This window comes from Pristis pectinata, chromosome 14 (genome assembly GCF_009764475.1).
Source record: "Pristis pectinata isolate sPriPec2 chromosome 14, sPriPec2.1.pri, whole genome shotgun sequence".
Classification (NCBI taxonomy): domain Eukaryota; kingdom Metazoa; phylum Chordata; class Chondrichthyes; order Rhinopristiformes; family Pristidae; genus Pristis; species Pristis pectinata.
In genome coordinates, this window is record NC_067418.1 from 3,199,513 (window position 1) to 3,223,527 (window position 24,015).

Sequence of the window (24,015 nt, forward strand, 5' to 3'; positions counted from 1 at the left end):
CCAGCCTATCCAGCCTCTCATAACTCAAGCCCTGCAGTCCCAGTAATATCCTCGTGAAGTTTCTGCTGCCTTTCCAGCTTCATGACATCCTTCCTAAAATGAATTGGCCTTATTTAATAGTGAGGAACTTTAAACCTCATAACACTATTCTATGAAATGTAAACTTTTTAACAGCTTACTGTTTCTCCAATTAATAATTCATGTTCAGACTCATGTATATATACAAATGCATTCCTTAGAATACACTTAAACTTTTTCAATATTCAATGCAAACACTCAAGGGATGGCTAGCTAACCCGAGGGATTTACAACCTCTTGCTTCCTGCCTCTCAACTGTTCTTCTCTTAAGTGCACATTAGATGAAAATAGAACAGGTATTGAGGTCAATAAAATCTTAATGTTTTTTTTCATAAAAAACTATATCCCAGTGAAAGAACATTTAAACAAACAAAGCAATAAATTGTGCGAAATGTTGTTGCAGTGAAAGGAATCAATCATTTGAATGTCCAATGACACGAGTTGGAAAGGCTTCAAGAACAAATTCTTGAAATTAAGAGTCTGTTTACCAAAATATTCAGGAAAAATTAACCGACAACAATAGCCTCAGCCCTTTAAGTACATCACTAAGCTGAAGTTATGTTCCAACAAGTTAAAAAGTAGGCAAAGTCCTTGAAAATGTTGAAGGTTGTAGGTTGAATCTCATTTTATGAGGCTCCTAACCTTAGTGACACTATTATGGGAAAAGGCCTGAGGTTATACTGCTGCTGTGGGTTGCTAAAGCAAATCTTGGACAATAAATGTGCACGCCCACGTAACTGGTTGAAGGATAGTTCTGGGCCATCATGGAAATTACAACATGGAATAAACCACGCACTACCAAGGCTTGGAAATAACCAAGGCTCTTCATAAACAACTGGCATCCCTCTTTGGGTGCTATGTGGACATTTCTATACCTCTCCGTCTAGGGTTACTGTCTGTAAGGAGTTTGTACGTTCTCCCCGTGTCTGTGTGGGTTTCCTCCGGGTGCTCTGGTTTCCTCCCACATTCCGAAGACGTACAGGTTAGGAAGTTTATGGGCTTGCTATGTTGGCACCAGAAACGTGGCGACACTTGTGGGCTGCCCCCCAAAATCACTATGCAAAAGATGTGTTTCACTGTGTGTTTCGATGTACATGTGACTAATAAAGATCTTATCTTATCTAAGGCAATGAATCAGTGATCAGGAGAGATTAGCACAGGTACAACTGAAAAACTGAACTTGTTTCATTCAAAATAAATCTGGTTTTGTAACTCTCCCAAGATATCCTACTTAATCTCCAGCAAGGTCCTCTACTGCACTGTGTCAAAGCAATGACAGCCTCATGATTCACAGAATGGTCGCAGCACTGAAAGAGGCCAGTTAGCCTATCAATCTGTACTAATTCCAGATGGTCCCACTGTCCTGCAAATTCTCTTTTCAGGTACTTGTCTTGCTCCCTTTTAAATGCTACAATTGAATCTCCCAGCACTACTACCCCTGGCAATGCCAGATAATGAACACTCCCTATGTAAAACAAAGCCTTCTTCTCAATTTTGGTTCTTCTGCCAATTATCCTAATAGCATTATCTTAACATAGCAAAGTCGGCATGGACAAGTTGGGCCGAAGGGCCTTTTTTCATGCTGTATGACTCTGTGACGCCACTGAGTTTTTGATCTATTTCCTCCATCTATACCCTTCATGATTGTAAATACCCAGAACTGGACAAAATACTCCTGCTGTGTCCAAACCAGCATTTTATAAAGGTTCTTCATGATTTTGGACTGTTTGGACTTTTGGACTTTATAAAAGGACTGTTTGGGTCCCTGGATGGAGGTGATGGGAGGTGGTGTAGGGGCAGGTGTTGCACCTATGGCAGGTGCAGTGGAAAGTTCCCGGAGTGGGAGGGGAGTGAACTAGGACCGCTCTTCCGTGACTCCCTAGTCCTTTCAGGTGAGACAGAGATTCACCTGCACCTCCCTTAATATCATCTACCGCATTCGGTGCTCCAAGGTGGCCTCCTCTACACTGGCGAGACCAAACGCAGACTAGGTGACCGTTTCACAGAATGCCTGCAGTCTGTCCGTAACCGCGATCTGCATCTCCCCGTTGCCAGTCACTTCAACTCCCCCTCCCACTCCATCACAGATATATGTCAGTCCTCGGCCTCCTCCACTGCCAGGAGAATTCCAAGTGCAAACTGGAGGAACAGCACCTCATTTTCCATCTTGGAACCTTGTAGCCTAACGACATGAACATTGAACTCTCCCACTTTAAGTAACCCCACCCCCCATCCCTAAAACCCCCCCACCCCCCCACCATGCTTCTTCTCTTTATTAGCCTTTTTTCTACCCCACTTTTTTTTCTCTCTCTCTCCTTACCTTTGACCCATCCCCCGGTGGATCTGCTCTCCCCTCCTCCCCCGCACCTGCCCATCGCTATCTCTTACCTGCATCTACCTATCACCTCCCTGTGCCCACCCCACCTCCCCTCTTTTGTCCACCTATCACTGCTCTGCTTTGCCCCTCCTATATATTGGGCTTCCCCTTCTCCTATCTTCAGTCCTGAAGAAGGGTCCTGACCCGAAACGTTGACCGCCTGCTTTTCTCCACGGATGCTGCCTGGCCTGCTGAGTTCCTCCAGCATCATCGTGCCTTTTATCTAGATTCCAGTATCTGCAGTCGGTTATTTCTTCATGATTTTCTTGCTTCTCTACTCTGTGGTGTTCTAACCACTTTCTCAACCTGCCCCTCCACTTTCAGAGAGTAATGCCATTATACCTGCAGATCTGTTATTGCTCTCGTGGAATTGTGCCCTTTATCCTGCCCTCTTCTCATTCTTCCCATCAAAATCCATTACTTCACAGTTTTCAGCATTAAATATCTTTGCCATCCATCTCCCCATTCCGCCACTCTGCCCACGTTTGCATCAACTGCAAATTTAGAAAATGTGCCATCTAAGTCATTAATATATAATAAGAGCAGTGGTTCTAGTAAGAACCTTTGTGGAACTCCATTGTATACTTTCCTCCATCTGAAAAACAACCTCAAACCAAAACAAAAAAACCTACAGATGCTGGCAATCTGAAATAAAAACAGAAAATGCTAAAAAGAGTCAGCTGGTCAGGCAGCATCTGTGGAGAGAGAAACTGCTAAGGTTTTGGTTCACAACCTCCCATTTATACTTTGCAAGTCCTCAGGCATCACCCCTGATTCTACAGACGTTTGCTCTTATAATTTCAAGGCACAAGTCAGATGTGCAACAGAATATTCTCATTGGTGAATTAATTCAGCTTCAATAATGTGAAACCCTGTACAGGACAAAGCAGTCCACCTGATTAACACCCTATCCACACCCTCCATCACCTCTACTCGATGCACTACAGTAACTTGCCCCTTTTATACCAAGGACACCATCCATTACGTTGTGTGGCACTACCATTATGTCAAATGAGGTGGATCCAGAACCTATCCAGTAGCCCAAAATTGGTCACCCATAAGACACTGCGGAATATTAGTACCAGAACTATATTTAACAAGAGAACCTAACCATTACTATTGCACCATCAACATCCCAATGTCACACTGACTAGAAACTAACTGGCCCAGCCACATGATATCATGTGACAAGTAACTCATCTCGATTCCCCCAAACCTACCCACCCTCTCCCTCAACTGGGTCAGTGAGGCACCAATGACCTGGCTGGAATGTAAACCATCCCAGGCAAAGCAACCTACTTAATTGGGATTCCCTGCATCATCCTAAGCACGTACTCCCTCCACCACCAGAATACCATAGCTGCAGTGTGCACTGCACGGGATGCATTGCAGATACCTTGCCAAGGCTTCGACAGCACCACCCAATCTGCAACCTCTGCCACGTGGAAGAACAAGGCTCGAGGGAATGCCATCATCTCTAGCACCCTTCAAGCCACCATTTCTCCACTATCAATGGACCTAAATCTTAGTTTTCCTTGGCCAACAACAATGGAGGTGTACCTTCAGTAGAAAAACTGCAGCTGCTCAAGATTCCTAATCAACACCACTTCTCAAGGACAAATATGAAAGAGCAATAAAGACTTGCCTTCCAGTTATGCACACATTTGGTAAACGCATAAAATCTTTGACGTTGTCTTTCAGATACTAAAATTAATCTGAAAGCCCAAGGGCCTGATCAACACATATAAAAGAAACTGGCGCTTCTAAAAATTATCTAGTCACGTTCGCAGGTCGCAGTGTGAAAGCCTACATTTTTAAAGCACAGGGATTTAAAATTTGTTTAAGATGACTTGCTTCTGCAACATCTTTCATGCGTCAGTACTGCACAGCCTGTGAAATACTTTTAAAATTTAGTTTTTAAACTGAGAAAACCATAGCCATTTTGCACAGAGCAAGGTTACAGCAACCAACTACAACGTGACAATGCTTAGGTAACGTACTTTAGCAGAGAGAACTTCACGAGGCTTCTTCAAGAGAGCGATAGAAATTCTTTATGTACATTTCAGAAGGTTTAAAGTTCTATCGAGAGGACAGTCCCTATCGAGACGACAGAAAGGACAGGTTCAAGGACATTTTCTATCCTGCTGTTAGAAGACTGTTGAACGGTTCCCTAGTACAATAAGATGGACTCTTAACTTACAATCTACCTTGTTATGGCCTTGCACCTTATTGTCTGCCTGCACTGCACTTTGTATATGTAACATTCTATTCTACATTGTTATTGTTTTACCCTGTACTATCTCAATATACTCTAACGAATTGATCTGTATGAACAGTATGCAAGACAAGCTTTTCACTGTACCTCGGTACATGTGACAATAAACCAATTCCAGTTTCTCCAACAATGCAGCACTGCCCGAATATATCGCACTCAAATTTCAGCCTAGGTTAAGTACTAAAATCGCCAATTTATAGAGTCATAGAGCAATGCAGCACAGATACAGGCCCTTCGGCCAACCAGTCCATGCCAACCACAGTGCCAACCCAGCTAGTCCCAATTTCCTGAGTTCAGCCCATATCCCTCTTAAGCCCCGCCCCTCCATGTACCTATCCAAGTGCTTATTAAATGATACTGTTGTACCTGCCTCACCCACTTGAAAAAGTTGCCCCTCAGATCCCTTTTAAATCTTTCCCCTCTCATCCTAAACCTATGCCCCCTAGTTTTAGACTCCCCGACCCTGGTGAAAAGACTGTACCAACCACCTTCTCTATGCCCCTCATAATTTTAAACATTTTGTATAAGGTCGCCTCTTGTTCTCCTACGTTCTCAGGAATAAAGACATAGCCTGGCCAACCTCTCCCTATAACTCAGGCCCTCTACTCCTGGCAACATCCTCGTAAATTTTTTCTGTACTCTTCCCAGTTTAGCCACATTTTTCCTATAACAGAGTAACCAAAACTGTACACGTTACTCCAAGTGCAGCCTCACCAATGTCTCATACAACTGCAACATAACACCCCAACTCCTATACTCAGTGATAAGATATCTTTATTAGTCACACGTACATCAAAGCACACAGTGAAATGCATCTTTGCGTAGAGTGTTCTGGGGGCAGCCCGCAAGTGTCACCACGCTTCCGGCGCCAACATAGCATGCCCACAACTTCCTAGCCCGTACGTTTTTGGAATGTGGGAGGAAACCAGAGCACCCGGAGGAAACCCACATAGACACGGGGAGAACGTACAAACCCCTTACAGACAGCAGCCGGAATTGAAACCGGGTCGCTGGTGCTGCAATAGTGTTACGCTAACCACTACACTACTCTGCCCTGACTGATGAAGGCCAGCTAAACACCTTTTTCACCACTCTGTCTACCTGTGATGCCGTTTTCAACGGTTTCTGACTCAGAGGTAGGTAGTCCCTCAGTTGCACAAAATCAATGGTGTGATACTGGGCGAGTGGAAGGTGCAAACTTTTTTCAATTATGGACTCCTCAGCTTAGAAAAAAGGCAACTATTTTGCCTTGACACAGTATATCAGATGCGTAGGAAAACATAAAAAGTTACTCCACCAATGCGTTTCTGGTTTTGCACAGGAAAGGCCAAAATATCAGTATTTGGAGGTATCAAGAGCAGCATTCACCTGGAATGGGCCTCTGAACAGGGGTGAAGCACACAAGAGGCTGTCAGATGGTGCAAAAGAACACAATGTTTTCATGAAACTTGTGGGCTATATGTGCACAAGTAACGTCTTCCATTTTGACACCATCTCCTTCAGTATGAGGCAGCTCATTTTACAGGACCCAGCAAAAAAATTTAAATGCAAACAGCATCCAAAAACATCCATGTAATGTCAGAGAATACAATTATTTTTACAGACATTAATGGGGTTTGCTAGTGTAAATGTAGAGAATATGTATCCACTTGGGTGGGGTAGGAGTCCCAAACCAGATTGATAAATAAGAGTCTATAATAAACGCAATTAGGAGTTTAGGACAAACAACATTTTCCAGGTATAAAAGCAGAAAGCTTTGGAGATAGTCAGCAGGTCAGGCATTATCTGTGGAGGGAGAAATAAAGTTTGTGTTTCATGTCAATGACCCTTCTTCAGAGCTGGAAAAGTAGGAAAATGAGTGTGTTTTGTTGCAGAAAGAGATGGAGATCAGAATCAGGCTTATTATCACTGACTTGTATGTTGTGAAATTTGTTGTTTTGCTGCAGCAGTACAGTGCAAAGACATTAAAAATTCCTATAAATTACAAAATAAATAAACAAATAATGTAAAAAGGAAAAACGAGGAAGTGTTCATAGGTTCATGGACCGTTCAGAAATCTGATGGTGGAGGGGAAGAAGCTGTTCCTAGATCATTGAGTGTGGGCCTACAGGCTCCTGTACTCCTCCCTGATGGTAGTAACGAGGAAGAGGGGGTATAGGAGCCTGGAGACTGAAGATAACAAAGAAATGCCTATGGTAGGATTGAGAGCAAGGTTGCCCAAGTGTCACAACTTATAAAATACTTTTTTTCTCACTTTGAGTCCTGATGAAAGCTCATTGACTTGAAATCTTAATGTTGTTTCTCTCTCAACTAATGCTGCCTGATATGTTGAGCAAACTCCCAGCCACGTGAATAATATTTAAGACAAAACTAATAAAGCACAAAGGAAAAAAAACAACAGAATCTTATTCTGACGTAGGCATAGGAGGGGCGAGAGGTCATTCATGCTCTGCATAAAATACTAAAATAAGTCATTCAATGAAATGACTCATTTCTGTGCATTAACTTCTACACTACTCTATATGTGCTTTCTCAAGCTCTGTCTCACCCAATGCCTTAACGACACAGTAATGCAAATTCAGCAAAGTTTCACTGCTCATGCTGTATCGATGTTTGCCGCATAATCAGGTCAGACAAGATTCTGAGGCCACACTCCACAGGATCTGACCAAATCTACTACAGAGACATATAATGTGCAAGCATCATCCTTGTATATTGTTCTTAGATACCCGGGGAAAACAGAAGAAAAGTTCTGGCACTGTGTAAATATAAAACAAAACGTAGTCTGGGGAGGACAAGAAAGTTGACACCTTTGAAGTTTAAATGGAGCAATTAGCTGGTAGTTTTCATGGTGCTGGCTGGTTTGAATAAATAGACTATCCAAATGCTATTTGCCAAATCAACAGATTAATGACTGCTGTGTCAGATAACAGTTCAGGACAAACAGTAATGTGCCAACTGGACAAAATTGTTAAATCTCCCCCAATAGATGCAAAATCTTAAATTCATATCAAAATAGATTCTGTAGAACAAAATTCAGTTGTTCTACAAAAATAAGCAATCTTAAATTTAAAATGGGCTAACAGTCAATGTCAAATTGATCTCCCTTATTAGCTAAAACATACATCACTTCAGCCACATTTCAACAGTCAGACCCGCGAATGCAATCTTCTGCTACTGGATGATGTACTGTAGCGGACACCTGAGGAAAATAGAAACTAGCTGTCTCCACAAGCAGGATACCAGCGTGGATGAGCGGAAAAAAATGGGAGCAATCTGTCCATGAAAACTATTTGCTTGTAGCACCTTCTGCAAATGCAGTGCTTGTTAAAGATTATTAAGCCAGACCATTAAATTCAATAGAATACAACCTGGGAGGTTGAGTCTCCAGGCTATCATTCTGAATTAAACTCAGGGTTTCAGATTCTTCATTCCTAATACAGTAAATTCAATCTCTGCCTGAAGAACTAATTAAGCTGTCCCTATTCCATGCAAACTAGTTTACAGAATCCTCTTAATAATCTGCCACACATAGGAATAGCATCCAAGTTTTATTTCCCCATTTCAAATCAATATTAGACAATATTTCCTTCTACAAATAATTGCACATACCTTGATGCCAGTGGAACAAAACAGCAGGAAAAAGATTTCTGAATGCAGGACCAGTGTAAAACCCAGTACAGTCGTACTTGTGGGAAGAATGCAGCACTTGCAGCATCTTTGGGCATCACTTTTGAATCTCGGCATCTCCGTGATCATACTCATCATTTCCCTGCCTTATTTATGAGCTTCGGGAGCCCTGCAGCAAACCACTGCATCGTTTAGCCGCCTTCAGAGCTTTCAGTTCCCGAGCTGCCTGATTCACAAGGTAACCTTTCTGTACAGACATTAAAATCATGGGCGAGTTAAGCTGCAAATTTCAATCACTCCTCTGGCAGTTGCTGCCTTGGAAGTGTGCTGCTGTGTAGGTTCTGACGTCTGGAACACCCCACCACTGGCCTCCTTTGTTCTGCATTTGTGACTGCAATTACTCTGAGCAGAGAGGAAGATGGTGTAATTTAACATCAGATGCACCGAGATTTCTTCCTCCCTCTTTCCCTCCCTCACCAGCAAGCTACCAGCTGCTTCTATAGCCATCTGTCAAGCATTTCTTCTTTGTGTCATTAGTAGCCGAGATTGAACTGGAAATGAAATATTCAAAATGTGCCCATCAACTGTTCCACCCATTGAGAAAATCAGGAGATACACAATTTTTCCACAAAAAAATGACTTACAATTAACAACATATCCTAGAAACATTAATAAGGATGTGAACAAAAAAAATTATGCGTTGAAGAGAATGAGCGGTTATGAAAAACATGATCAGTACAGCAGAAAATGGTCTTTCACCCCACTGCATTTGTGGTACTCTTTAATTAAGTGTTTTCGATTTAGCCCCATTGCCTCATCCTTACCCCATAGGCCTGTTGAAAAAAAATGAACACTTAATAGCAACCAGAAGATATCATTGCTCATTCAGGTTCTGCGATGGCACCGCAAGCAATTTCTTTTACATTGGTCTCACGAGCACACAGCACATAGTGTGACATTGAAGAATGTGGTTCAAATTAAATTATTGAGCTAAAATGGCTAGATACAGAACTGGCCTTAAGACAAGAGGACAAGGTTTGTTTTTTTTTCCCCCAGTTTCTAGACCACTACTCCTTCCAATATTTATAAAATGGCCCAGGTTTGGGTGCAGGAAGCAGCCTTTTAAAAGTTTGCATATGGCAAAACCTAGCAAGGTAGTTCATAGTGAAGAAGATAGTTCATGGTCTTCAGAATGACAGAATACTGAAATGGACAGAGTTCAAAGCAGACAACTGTGAAGTGATGCACATTTGGGGGAAGGTGTAAGTAAAGACAGTAAATTGTAAATAATATTTAAAAGCATGGATGAAGAAAGATCCATTGATGTTACAAAAGCAGAAAATCTATAAAATAAAGCATCAAGCTAACAGAAAAAATGCACATGGGTTACTTGAGATTATAAATATACACAATGTATATAAAAGCAAATGTCAGGTTAGACCTCAGTATTGTGCTACAAAGACAGTTCTGTCTGAAGAGAGACCAGAAAGGTTAGGATTGTTCTTCTGGTGGGGAAGCAGAAAGGGGAGGACACCAGGGAGTACGGTAACAGCAGATTGGAAAGAAAGGAACAGCTGGACAACGAGAGGTGGCAGAAGGTTACATTTATACTTACGCCGTCAGGTTACACAACCAAAAAATGTCAATAGTGCATCTTTTGAAGTTGGCTTGCTATTGCAATTTAGAAAACGCAAAACTGAATTGGTAAGTTGGTTTATTATTTGTTTGTTATTATAAATTGGTTTGTTTTGCATGACATCCATACAGATCATTTCGTCAATTAGTACACTGAAGTAGTACAAGGGAAAAGCAAAAACAAAATGCAGAATAAAGTGTACAGTTACAGAGAAAGTGCAGAGACAGCTAGGACCATAACAGCAACAGGAGAATAAGTAGATAATAAACCCATGAGCTTGGCAAGAACTTGCCATGGGTTTTTTAAACCTCAGGAAGGAAGAAGTCAAGTTAACACTTCATCCAAAAGACAGTGTAGTATCTCTCAGTGATTTTTTTTTAAGTTTCTGAGCTTTACCAACCATAATTGTAGATGGACTTAATGCAATTCCCAAGACACCAGTTAAAACCCTAGAATCCCATGCAATAGAATTTCTAATTTATTAATCTTAAATCTGTCAGCCTGATCAGTTAAATCATTGACTGGAAATAATAAACAGTGGGGAACTGGGAAGGATTACAATATGACAGTCATTTAAAGTAATGTTTTCTTTGTTGAAAGCAATGAATGTTGAAATAAATGCAGAGGTTTGAATGCCCAAGCTCTGCACTTCAGGTCTCTCTCTCTAACAAGAACATGCTTTGTCCCACTTGAAATACTCATTTATTGCCTCGGTAGCCACCTGGAGGAGGCCAGGAATATTACGAAACTGCCTGTGACATAGTAACAGGATCATAATTTACCACAAAGCACAATACATTCTGAAACGATGTACAGGATTGAATCCAATATAAGTACTCCACAATCATAGCTCCTAAAACATCACAAGAGTCAGATTTAAACAAAAACTAGTTTAAACCCGGAAGCTGCTTTGAATGGTAGACGCACAATGAAGAACATCCCAATCTGTCAGACATTTTGCTTATATACAGCAACAAAAATATAGTAATATGACACGTCACCAAAATGTCAGCCAAAATGTGGCATTGAGCCAATATAAGGAGATATTTGGAGAGATGACCAAACATTTGGTTGAAGATAGCTTTCAGGTCTCTCAGTGTTGACACAAGAGACCTCAGATGTTGGAATCTGGAGGAACAACCTACCTGCTGGAGAAACTCAGGATCAAGGATCAAGAAGCATCTGAACCTGATGCAGGGTTTCAACCCAAAACGTTGACAATTCCTTTCCTCTCACAGATGCTGTTTGACCCGCTGAGTTCCTCCAGCAGACTGTTTATCAGCCAGTGTTACTTGTATTACAACAGTGACTACACTTCTGACGAAAGGACATCAACCCGAACTGTTAATTCTCTTACTTTCAAAAGTCAAAGTCAAGTTTATTGTCACATGCATGTCCATGTGTGCACAGGTGCAATGAAAAACTTACCTGCAGCAGCATCACAGGCACATAGCATCAGATAAGCAGCATTCACAAGAAAAGCATAAATTAAACACAAGTTGTACACAATTTTTACAAGAAAGAACACAACTAGAATAAAAAAAAACAAAGTCCATTATAGGGCAAATTGATCAAAGTGATTATACTGAGGTAGTGATGAGGGTTTTGCTGGTTGGTTCAAGAAACGAATGGTTGAAGGGAAGAAGCTGTTCTTGAACCTGGTGGTGTGGGACTTCAGGCTGCTGTAGCTCCTGCCTGATGGTAGCAGTGAGAAGATGGCATGGCCCAGATGGTGGGGATCTCCGATGACAGATGTTGCCTTCTTGAGACAGCACTACAACAGATGCTGCCTGACCAGCTGAGTATTTCAAGCATTTTCTGTTTTTATTTCAGGTTTCCAGGATCTGCAAATGCTAGCTTTTAGTGACTATACTTCAAAAGGTACTTCACTGACTACAAAGTGCTTTGATAGAAACAGGGGCCTTGAAAGACGGCATAGAAATACAGATCTTTCTTTAAAATGGTGAAGCAATTATAGGCAATAATTGAGTGGTCAGAAATGGAGCAGCATTGTCCTTTCTCTCTGACTCCGACAACAACGTCCTTTATCTTCTGTTGATGTAACCACGCCAACACACACACCATTATGCTCTATCTTAAAGGGACGTTGTTGTCAGAGTCAGAGACACAGGGAAAGGAGAGACCATGGATGGACTTAAAAAAAACAGGGAGGATAATTTTCAAAACTAGAACTGCTTAACCAAGAGCCAATATAGGCTGGTGAACACAGGGATGAAAGGAATTTGGTACAATCAAGATGAAGGATTATATGAAAGCTTGAAAAAAAATTGCAGCTAGGACAACTGGTAATTTTTTAAAAATCTTCCCTTAGCAGCACTATCTATGATTAACTTGGAATACTGTTTGACAATATCAGGCATCCGCCTTACAATCTAGATCTTTTTGTGAGTTTTCAGTACAGGAGAACACCATGTTACAAAGGGGTTGCTTTCCATGAAAACCTCCTGTATCGCGATTTTCTGTAACATGAACTCCCTTTTCCCATTGAATCCCATGTTATAAGCAGAGATGCATTCCTGCAGGATGTTTTTCTCTCATTTTAAGCCATATTTTAGCATGGCACAGTGACCCACAGCCGTTACTTAACAGCTGAGACCAATATTAGACTTGAGATGGATAAGGCTTGTGCGAAAGAAACAACAATTTGGCCAACTTTTATTTTTAGTTACCCACTACTGTGGGGAAACAAGATTTGGATATGACATCACCACATCAATTGGGTTGGCAGCTGAGTCCCTCCTTTGTCATGTCCTCTCCAGTCTGAGGACATATGAACAAACATCTCAGAGTGCAGCACTGCCGCATTATTCATCTGCGAGGCATTTCCTCTGGCATGCAAGGGTCGTGGATTAGGAAGTGGGGATATCAGTATATTGAAATTGGAATTGATTTATTATTGTCACTTGCACAGAGGTACAGTAAAAAAACATCTTGCATACTGTTCATATAGATCAATTCATTACACAGTGCATTGAGGCAGTACAAGGTAAAACACTATAGAATACAGAGTAAAGTTTAACAGCTACAGAGAAAGTGCAATGCAGGTAGACAATAAGGCGCAAGGTCACAACGAGGTAGATTGTAAGGTCTAGAATCCTTGTCGTACTAGGGAATCGTTCAATAGTCTTATAACAGCAGGACAGAAGCTGTCCTTGAGCCCGGTGATAGGTGCTTTCAGGCTTTTGTACCTTCTGCCCAATGGGAGGGGACAGAAGAGAGAATGTCTGGGGTGGGTGGGGTCTTTGATTATGCTGGCTGCTTTACCGAGCCAGCAAGAAGTATAGACATGGAGGAGAGGCTGGTTTCTGTAAGGAAAAGTATGGGATTTGAGGATCGGGGTTCATGGTGGTGTAAGAGGAGTTCAGAGGGGTGATGGGTTAAAGCATGATGACTTAGTGAAAATGGAGAAAAGGCCAAAGGGAATACTTTAAGGAGCTGGCAATGGCTAATGCACCTCCCCACAATGCCACACATCAGAGAAAGTGCTGTGCAGATGAAGAATACGGCAGTGCTGCACTCCAAGATGTTTGTTCACATGTCCTTGGGCTGGAGGGGGCGTGGCAGAGGAGGGTCTCGGCTGTGACTGCCAACGGCAACGTCATAGCCAAGTCTTAATGCCCCACAGTATTGAGACTGAAAATAAAAATCGACAAAATTTATTGTTTCTTTTGCATTTTGTATTTATTTATTTTCCCCAACATAAATTCCATAAGAGTGAATTTTATTCTGTATCTCAAATTTTTGGGTAGTGATTTGTGAATTCTGCAGGGACGAATTTTCATTACCTGAACAGCTATAACGCAAAGGTTGCCTGTATCTCTGATATCACATTTCAGACAGTGGCCGATATACACTATCTGTCCTGATGAAGGGTCTCGGCCCGAGACGTTGACTGTTTATTTCCCTCCACGGATGCTGCCTGACCTGCTGAGTTCCTCCAGCACTTTTTATATATTACTCCAGATACATCCAGCATCTGCAGAATTTTTTGTGTCTCAGATAGTGGCCAATTACGTCCAGCCTGCTGACTTCAATCTGAAGCAGCAAAGTTACAATTTCTGCAAACTTTCCTCACCAACCACTAATTAACTTTAGAACTTAGAACAATCAGGCTTTGTGATTTTTATCACAGATCTAAACTAAAACATCATAATCATACTTAAGATTGTAAGCATCGTCACATCATCCATTCTCTGTACTGGGTTACTCCCTCCTGGCTTCTTTACAGTGGACAGCTTCCTGCCATTCAGAACTTCAAAGCACATTGGACAAATTGGACTGCACAGATTGACTGTGGTTAAGAAGGCATACGGTGTATTGTCCTTCATCAATCATGGAATTGAGTTTAGGAGCCGACAGGTAATGTTGCAGCTATACAGGACCCTGGTCAGACCCCACTTGGAGTACTGTGCTCAGTTCTGGTCACCTCACTACAAGAAGGATGTGAAAGCCATAGAAAGGGTGCAGAGGAGATTTACAAGGATGTTGCCTGGATTGGGGAGCGTGCCTTATGAAAACAGGTTGAGTGAACTCGGCCTTTTCTCCTTGGAGCGACGGAGGATGAGGGGTGACCTGATAGAGGTGTATAAGATGATGAGAGGCATTGATCGTGTGGATAGTCAGAGGCTTTTTCCCATGGTTGAAATGGTTGCCACAAGAGGACAAAGGTTTAACGTGCTGGGGAGTAGGTACAGAGGAGATGTCAGGGGTAAGTTTTTTACTCAGAGTGGTGAGTGCGTGGAATGGGCTGCCGGCAACGGTGGTGGAGGCGGATACGATAGGGTCTTTTAAGAGACTTTTGGATAGGTACATGGAGCTTAGAAAAATAGAGGGCTATAGGTAAGCCTTGTAATTTCTAAGGTAAGGACGTGTTCGGCGCAGCTTTATAGGCCGAAGGGCCTGTATTATGCTGTAGGTTTTCTACGTTTCTAAATGCGCACCCCCTCACGACCCTTTCCTTCAAATATGCATGTTACATTTCCATTCCTCTATACCTCCCTATCAACAGTCTTCAGATGATCAGAGTAACTCTGATGGCAAATACACCCATCAATCTCTCAGTGTGCTAGTCTTCCAACATCAATAGGGTCTTCTCAACACAAATGTTTTGATACCAACTGATCTGCAGACAATCGTTGAGCAGGTTGAGTTTACAGAATGTAATGAGACATCCCAAGGCATTTCATGGGGATGTGGAGACAAAAACTGATGAGACACATGCTAAGGTATTACGACAGATGAGAAGCAGCTTGGCAGTTACATCTTAAAGGAGAAGACTGTGATGGAGATGCTTATAGAGAGAGTTCCAGACAGACACTGGACAAATGAAGATACGGTGGATATGTAATCAGCACCAATTAGTTAATGGATTGGAGTGTTTAAAACCTGTGATGCACCAGAGTCTAGAATTGAGACTCTCAGCTCTCAGAAGATTGCAGGAGATCACAGGGTGATGAGATGCAAGGTGGATGGATATGACCACATTTGAGAATTTTCAAGTTGGGGTTTTTGGATTCAGAATTGGCTTGCCTAAAGAAGACAGGGTAGTGGTGGGTTTTATTCTGGCTGGAGTTCCACGACCAGTGGCGTTCTGCAGTGATTGTTGCTGGGGCCTCTGTTGTTTGTGATAAATACAAATGACTTGGATGAGAATGTATATGGGTGGGTTAGTAAGTTTGCAGATGACACAAAGATTGGTGGAGTTGTGAACAGTGTAGAAGACTGTCAAAGGATATAGCAGAATATAGATCAGTTACAGATATGGGTGGAGAAATGGCAGATTGAATTTAATCTAAGCAAGTGTGAGGTGTTATACTTTGGGAGGTCTAACATAAGGGCAAAGGATACAGTTAATTGCAGGACCATTATCAGCATTGATGTACAGAGGGATCTTGAGGTCCAAGTCTACAGCTCCCTGAAAGTGGTCACGGAAGTAGATAGGGTGGTAAAGAAGGCATATGACATGCTTGCCTTCATTGGTTGGGGCATTGAGTAGAACAGTCAGGAAGTCTTATACATAGCAGCTATATATAACTTTGGTTCGGCAGCACTTGGAGTAATGTATTCAATTCTGATCACCCGATTACAGGAAGGATGTGGAGGCTTTGGAGAAGGCGCAGCAGAGGTTTACTAGGATGCTGCCTGGATTAAAGGGTACGAGCTGTGAGGAGAGGTTGGACAAACTTGGGTTGTTCTCTCTGGAGCATCGGATGCTGAGGGGAGACCTGATAGATTCTGACTGTCTACTCTATCTATGCCTCTTATAATCTTATAAGCGTTTTCCCCAGGGTAGAAATGTTAAGTACTGGAGGGCATGCATTTAAGGTGGGAGGGGCAATGTTCAAAGGTGATGCATGGGGCAAGTTTTTACAAAGAGGGTGGTAGCTACCTGGAACGAGCTGCCAGGGGGAATGTCGGAAGCACATACAATAATGATATTTAAGAGGCCGTTAGGTAGAATGTGAAGGGAATGGAGGGATATGGAGCACGTACCAGCAGAAGAGAGTTTAATTCGGCATTGTGTTCAGTGGGCCAAAGGGCCTGTTCCTGTGCTGTACCGTTCTCTGTCCTATGTATTACTGAACAGGGAGCTACTGCAGCCCAGCAGTCACAGGGTTACAGGTGACGTGAATGATTCTAGTTTGGACACAGGCAGCCGAATTTTAGATAAATTCAAGTTACAAAGCATGGACAGCAGGGCATGGGACTAATGAGATTGCCAAAACTGTAGATAATAAAGAAATGAATGAGTGTCCCTAGAGATTATGGCCCAGGAAGGAGCAGAGAAGGCAGAATCACAAAAAATGTCATGGATATTTTTCTTTCTGTAATAAATACATAACCAAGCTTAAAAATTACATTTGACTTCAAAGTGACAACAATTCTTTCCTTTGCAATACCCACTAAATAATGTCATGTCTGCTGGCTGTTGTTAACAGGGTTTCCAACGGGATTATTCTGGATTGTATCTGCACTACTAATATGACATATCGGTGCTGGGCTTTCTCATCAATAGCATACTAATCCGGTGGGCTACACACAGATCTAGTGAACTAAATCTCATGCATTTTTCAAATTTCTTATGACATAGGAGGCTGCCATTTGGCCCAGAGTCTATGCCGGCTCTCACTGCAATCCCATCAATCCCATTCCCATACTTACTCACCTGTAATCTATTATCTCTCTCATACCGAGCAAGATACAAAAGCCTGAAAGCACATACCACCAGGCTCAAGGAAAGCTTCTATCCTGCCATAATAAGACTATTGAACAGACCTCTTGTACAATAAGATGGACTCTTGACCTCGCAATATACCTCGTTATGACCTTGCACCTTATTGTCTGCCTGCACTGCACTTTCTCTGTAACCGTATCAGAATCAGGTTTATTATCACTGACCTATGTCATGAAATTTGTTTTTGTGGCAGCAGTACAGTGCAAGACATAAAAATTACTATAAGTTACAAAAATAAAACAAGACAAGATTTATTAGTCACACGTACATCGAAACACATAGCGAAATGCATCTTTTGCATAGAGTGTGCTGGGGGCAGCCCACAGGTGTCGCCACGCTTCTGGCGCCAACATAGCACGCCCACAACTTCCTAACCTGTAGGTCTTCGGAATGTGGGAGGAAACCGGAGCAACCGGAGGAAACCCACGCAGACACGGGGAGAACGTACAAACTCCTTACAGACAACGGCTGGAATTGAACCCGGGTCACTGATGCTGTGAAGCGTTACGCTAACCACTACACTGCCTAAATAGTGCAAAAGGGGAATAATGAGGTAGAGTTCATGGACCGTTCAAAAATTTGATGGAGGAGGGGAAGAAACTATCCCTGAAACGTTGAGTGTAGGTCTTTAGGCTCCTGCCCCCAGCACATTCTCAGTAACGCAAAAAGATGCATTTCACTGTGTGTCTCAATGTACATGTGACTAATAAATAAATATCTTATCTTATCTTATCCTCCCCAATGGTAGTAATGTGAAGAGGGCATGTGCCAGGTGGTGAGGAACCTTAATGATGTATGCCATCTTCTTGAGGCACTGCTTCTTGAAGATGACCTCAACAGCAGTGAGGGTTGTGCCCGTGATGGACCTAGCTGAGCCTACAAACCTCTGCAGCCTCATTCAATCCTGCACATTGGAGTCTCCATACCAGCTGGTGATGCAACCAGTCAGAATGCTCTCTTCCGTATATCTGTGGAAATTTGCAAAGTGTCTTTGGTGACATACCAAATCTCCTCAAACTCCTAATGAAGTAAAGCTGCTGGCGTGCCTTCTTCATGATTGCATCAATGTGTTGGGGCCAAGATAAATCCTCTGATTTGTTGACGCCCAGGATCTTGAAGCCACTCAACCTTCCACCGCTGACCCCTCAATGAAGACTGGTGTGTGTTCTCCTGACTTCCCCTTCCTGAAGTCTACAATCAGTTCCTTGGTCTTACTAATGTTGAGTGCAAGGTTGTTGTTGTGACACCACTCAACCAGCCGACCTATCTCACTCCTGTACACCGCCTCATCGCCATCTGAGATTCTGCCAACAACAGTGGTGTCGCATGCAAATTTATAGATGGCATTTGAGCTGTGCCTAGCCACACAGTAATGAGTGTAGAGAGAGTAGAGCAGTGGGCTAAGCATGCATCCTTGAGGTGCACCTGTGCTGACTGTCAGCGAGGAGGATGTTACTACTGATCCGCACTGACTGTGGTCTCCTGATAAGGAAGTTGAGGATCCAGTTAGAAGGAGGTACAGAAGCCAAGGTTTTGAAGCTTGTTGGCTAGTACTGAGGGGATAATGGTGTTGAATGCTGAGCTGTAATCGATAAACAGCAGCCTGACGTATGTTTTGCTGTTGTATAGGTGCTCCAAAGCAGAGTGGAGAGCCAGTGAGATTGCGTCTGCTGTAGACCTGTTGTGGTGGTAGGCAAACTGCAGCAGGTCCAGGTCCTTGCTCAGGCAGGAGTTAATTCTAGCCATGACCAACCTCTCAAAGCACCTCATCACAGCAGATTTGAGTGCTAGAGGGCAATACTCGTTGAGGCAGCTCACCCTGCTCTTTTTGGGCACCGGTATGATTGATGCCTTTTTGAAGCAGGTTGGAACCTCCAACTACAGCAGTGAGAGGTTGAAAATGTTCTTCAACACTCCAGCCAGTTGGTCGGCACAGATTTTCAGTAACCTGCCAGATACGCCATTGGGGCCTGACACTTTGCGAGGGTTCACCCTCTTGAAGGATGTTCTGACATTGGCCTCGGAGACAGATATCACAGAGTCACCAGATGCTGTGGGGATTCGCACAGGTGTAGTGTTATGCTCCCCTTCAAAGTGTGCATAAAAGGCATTGAACTGTAACACTTTATTCTGCATTCTGTTATTGTTTTTCCCCTTGTACTGCCTCAATATACTGATGTGATGAAATGATCTGTATGGATGGCATGCAAAACAAAGTTTTTCACTGTAATTTTTTTCACTTAATAAACCAATTCACCAGTTTACCAAATGCCCCAAGATTCTCCTAATACCCACATACACCAGGGCTTATTTACAACAGCCAATTAACCTACTAACCATCACATCTTTGGGATGTGGGAGCACTCAGGGAAAATGTGTGGTCACAGGAAAGAGGTACAAACACCACACAGACAGCACCAGAGGTCAGGATTGAACCCAGGTCACTAGAGCTGCGAAGTAGCAGCACTAACTGCTGCACCACTGTGCTAACAAGTGTAACCACAGGCTACAAAACAAAGTCAGGTAGTATCGCTGGCAACAATGCATCCCAACCCGATCAGCTGAATGCATCCTATGCAGGTTTCAAGCAGAAGCTTAATGACACCACCCACCCCAACAGCCTCTGATGCACTGGTCCCCATCACAGACATCAGGTCAGCCTTCCTGAGAATTAACCTGTAGAAAGCAACCAGCCCGGATAGAGTCCCTGGCCGTGATTAGCTGGCAGGAGTATTTGCAGATATCTTTAACCTCTCCCTACTCCAATCTGAGGTTCCCACCTGCTTTAAGAAGACCATGATCATCCCAGTGCCAAAGATAAATAACGTAACGTGCCTTAATGACTACTAGCTCAAGGATCTATCATTAAGGACCCTCACCATCTGGACATGCCCTCTTCTCATTACTACCATCGGGGAGGAGGTAAGAGCCTGAAGACCCACACTCAATGATTCAGAAACAGCTTCTTCCCCTCCGCCATCAGATTTCTGAACAATCGATGAACCCATGAACACTACCTCTTTATTTCTTTTTTTTGCACTATTTATTTATTTTTCTAATTTATAGATTATGTGTCTTTGCACTGTACTGTTGCTGCAAAACAACACATTTCACATCATATGCCAGTGATAATAAATCTGAATCTGATTCTGCCCCATGGTTGTGACATCCACCACCATGAAATGCTTTGAGAGGCTGTTCATGGCACACATCAACTCCAGCCTTCCAGGCAATCAAGGCCCACTGCCCACTACAATTCGCCTACTGCCAAACAAAGTCCACGGTGGACGCCATCTCCCTGACCCTACGCTCATCTCAGGAACATCTGGATAACAAATTCACCTACGCCAGACTCCCATTTATTGACTACGGCTCCACATTTTATACAATAAGTCTGAACAAACTCATCTCCAAATTCCTAGAAAGAGGACTCAGCACCCCCCGTCTGCAACTGGATCCTTGACTTCCTGACCAACAGATCACAATTAGCAAGGATGGGAAGCAACAACTCTTCCACAATTATCCTCAACACTGGTGCCCCACAAGGCTGCATCCTCAGCCCCTTGCTTTACTCCCTATACATATACAACTACATGGCCAGATTCTGCTCCAACTCCATTTACAAATTTGCAGATGACACCACCGTAGTGAGATGGATATCAAACAATGACGAGACAGAGTACAGGAAAGAGATACAGAGCATAGTGGCATGGTGTCAAGACATCAACCACTCCCTCAATATCAACAAAAGAGCTGGTCACTGACTTCAGGAAGCAGGGCGGTGTGCACGCTCCTACCTGTATCAATGGTGCTGAGATGGAAACGGTTGAGAGCTCCAAGTTGTAAATATAACCAAAAATTTGTCCTGGTCCAGCCAGGTAGACGCCATGGCGAAGAGAAAACACCAGCGCCTCTACTTCCTCAGGAGGCTAAGGAAATTTGGCATGTCCCCAATGACCCTCACCAGCTTTTACTGATGCACCATAGAAAGCATCCGCTCCAGATACATCACGGCTTGGTACGGCAACTGCTCTGCCCAAGACCGCAAGAAATTGCAGAGTTGTGAACACAGCCCAGTCCATCACACAAAGCAGCGTCCCATCCATTGATTCTGTCTATCCTTCCCACTGCCTTGGGAAACAGCCAACATAATCAAGGACCCCTATGAAATCATAATCAATAATTGACCTGTACGATCGGTATGCAAGACAAGTTTTTCACTGTACCTCAGTACAGGTGACAATAATAAATCAATACCAATACCCTCCCACCCCGGTCACACTCTCTTCTCCCCCATTCCATTGGGTAGAACACACAAAAGCTTGAGAGCTTGTACCACCAGACTCAAGGACAGCTTTTATTCCACTATTAAAAGACTCTTGAAATGGACCTCTTATTGGAATTGGATTATTACTGGAATTGGTTTATTATTGTCACATGTACCGAGATACAGTGAAAAAGTTTTGCAAGCTATCCATACAGATCATTTCAAAACGTTAGTACAATAGAAAAGCAATAACAGACTGCAGAATATAGTGTTACAGTTATAGTTACAGAGAAAGTGCAGTGCAGGTAGACAATAAGGTGCAAGGGCCATGACAAGGTAGGTTGTGAGGTCAGGAGTTCATCTTTAACATAAAAGAGGTCCATTCAATAGTTTTATAACAGCAGGGTAGAAGCTGTCCTTGAACCTGCAGGTGCATTTTCAGGTCTTTGTATCTTCTGCCCAATGGGGGGTGAGGTGGGGTAGGTGGGAGGAGTCCTTGATTATGTTGACTGCTTTTCCAAGGTAGCAGGAAGTAAAGACCCAATGGTAAAGGCTGGTTTTCATGAAGGGACTGAGACATGTCCACAACTCTGCAATTTCTTGTAGTCTCGGGCAGCACATTTATACAATAAAGATGAACTCTTGATCTCCCAATCTACCTCATCATGGGCCTTACACTTAATTTGTTTACCTGCACTGTACTTGTAACTGTAACACTATATTCTGCATTCTTTTGTTTATCTTTCCTTCTGTGCTACCTCAATGTTCTTATGTACGGAGTGATCTGTCTGGATGGCACGCACACAAAAGCTTTTCACTGCATCTCGGGACATGACAAAAATAAACTAACCAACCATCAAGAAAAAAATCAGGCCCTTTAGCTCACCAAGTCCGCACTAACCATCAAGCATCTATTTTTACACTAATCCTAGCCGAACCCATTTTATACTCTCCTCATTCCCATCAACTCCCCCCGAGATCCTACCCCTCACTTACAAACTAGAGACAATTTACAACGATCAATTACTCTACCAACCAGGACATTTTTGGGATGTGGGAGAGAACAGGAGCACTCAGAGGAAATCCACGTGGTCACAGGGAGAAGGTGCAAACTCCACACAGACACCATGCGTCACTGGAACTGTGAGGCAGCCAGATCTCTATTTCTCACCGTTCCGCTCTCATCCTCACTCCTCCCACCCACAGCAAGAAGAAAATGCCCCTCCACCTTAGCTTCCACCCAGCCTGCCTCCACAATCAAGGGATCATCCTCCATAATTTCCATCACACTCAAAGAGATTCTACCACCAAACATCTTCCCTTCTCCTTTCAGCATTCCCCACTTGGTCCTTGCTTCCATCTTCATCACTTTCCTTCTCATGACACTTTCCAATGCAACCACATGCGCTGCAACATCTGCACTTTGATCTCTTCCCTTCCCACTACCCAAAGAGATCTCCAGGTGAAGCAGTAATTCACTTGCACTTTTTCCAGTTTGGGGTACAGCATTCAGTGCTCACGATGTGCTCTCCTCAAAAATGGAGAACCCAAACAGTGACTGAATGACTGCTTTACAGAATACCTCCATTCAGTCCATAAGGCTGCACCTTAGCTTTCAATCATCTGTCACTTTAATTCTCCATCCCATTCCGATCCCTGTCCCTTAACCCTTCTTGGTTGCTCCAGCAAAGTCTACTACAAGCACAAGGAACATCACTTCATCTTCCGACTAGGCATGTTGCAGCCCTCAACAAATTCAACAATCTCAGGTTATCAGCCTTTCCTGGTCAGAACAGGCCAATTCTGATGCAAGTCATTAATGTGTGATGTTGGCTCAGTTTCTCTCTCCCTAGATGCTGCCTGATTTGCTGAGTATTTCCAGCATTAGTTTTCCAGAAATTGCTGTGTTCTGCAGCTTACAGTTCCAGCATTGCTTTGTTTTCCTGTCTACTGACTCTACTCATCTTTGTACCAACAGTCCTCCAGACAACTCAGTTATACAAGTATTCATCATCCCTCTAAGATGGCATCAACAGCATGCATCACCTAGGCACCATCGGCCCCGGCAAAGACATTCCCTTGTTCTCTCCACCCACTCCACAAACCCCCCCCCACCCCCCGCAACCTAAAACACACTCGTCTTACGTCTTACTTTTCCAGTTATCATGAAAGATCATTGAGTTGAAGGGTTCTCTCTCCATAGATGCTGCCTGACCTGTTTAAGGATTTTCTATTTCATTACCTCCAGTGTTCTATTTTACCTGAACAAATGTAAAGTTAAACCTATCAATTCATTGGCTATGTACCAAAAGGATCATAATTATAAGACATTCAAATAGCCTGCTAAAATACTATAAATGTATTGTTACAAAATAGGTCACGTGATGCCATTATACATTTAGTAATGAAATGTATTAAGCATGTACTTCGAGATAAGCTTCAAACTGCCTGTTGCAATGGAAGTTCATTAAGGAAATGCAGTGGTGTACTTGTACAA

The 24,015-nt window shown here is 42.9% G+C and overlaps 1 protein-coding gene across 4 annotated transcripts in view; it reads right to left on the reverse strand.

The window, feature by feature from the left end:
- The window catches only part of btbd10b (BTB (POZ) domain containing 10b), a 98,565-nt gene that overhangs the window by 45,788 nt on the left and 28,762 nt on the right, over positions 1–24,015 (reverse strand). The window contains exon 1 of one of the 4 annotated variants that reach the window (XM_052029001.1): positions 8,343–8,766. The exons of the other annotated variants lie outside the window; for them this stretch is intronic. Within the exon in view, the coding sequence (XP_051884961.1) occupies positions 8,343–8,458 (116 nt within the window). The 5' untranslated portion in view covers positions 8,459–8,766. Of the gene's footprint in view, positions 1–8,342; positions 8,767–24,015 lie in introns of those variants that run through there. 4 annotated transcript variants of the gene reach the window in all.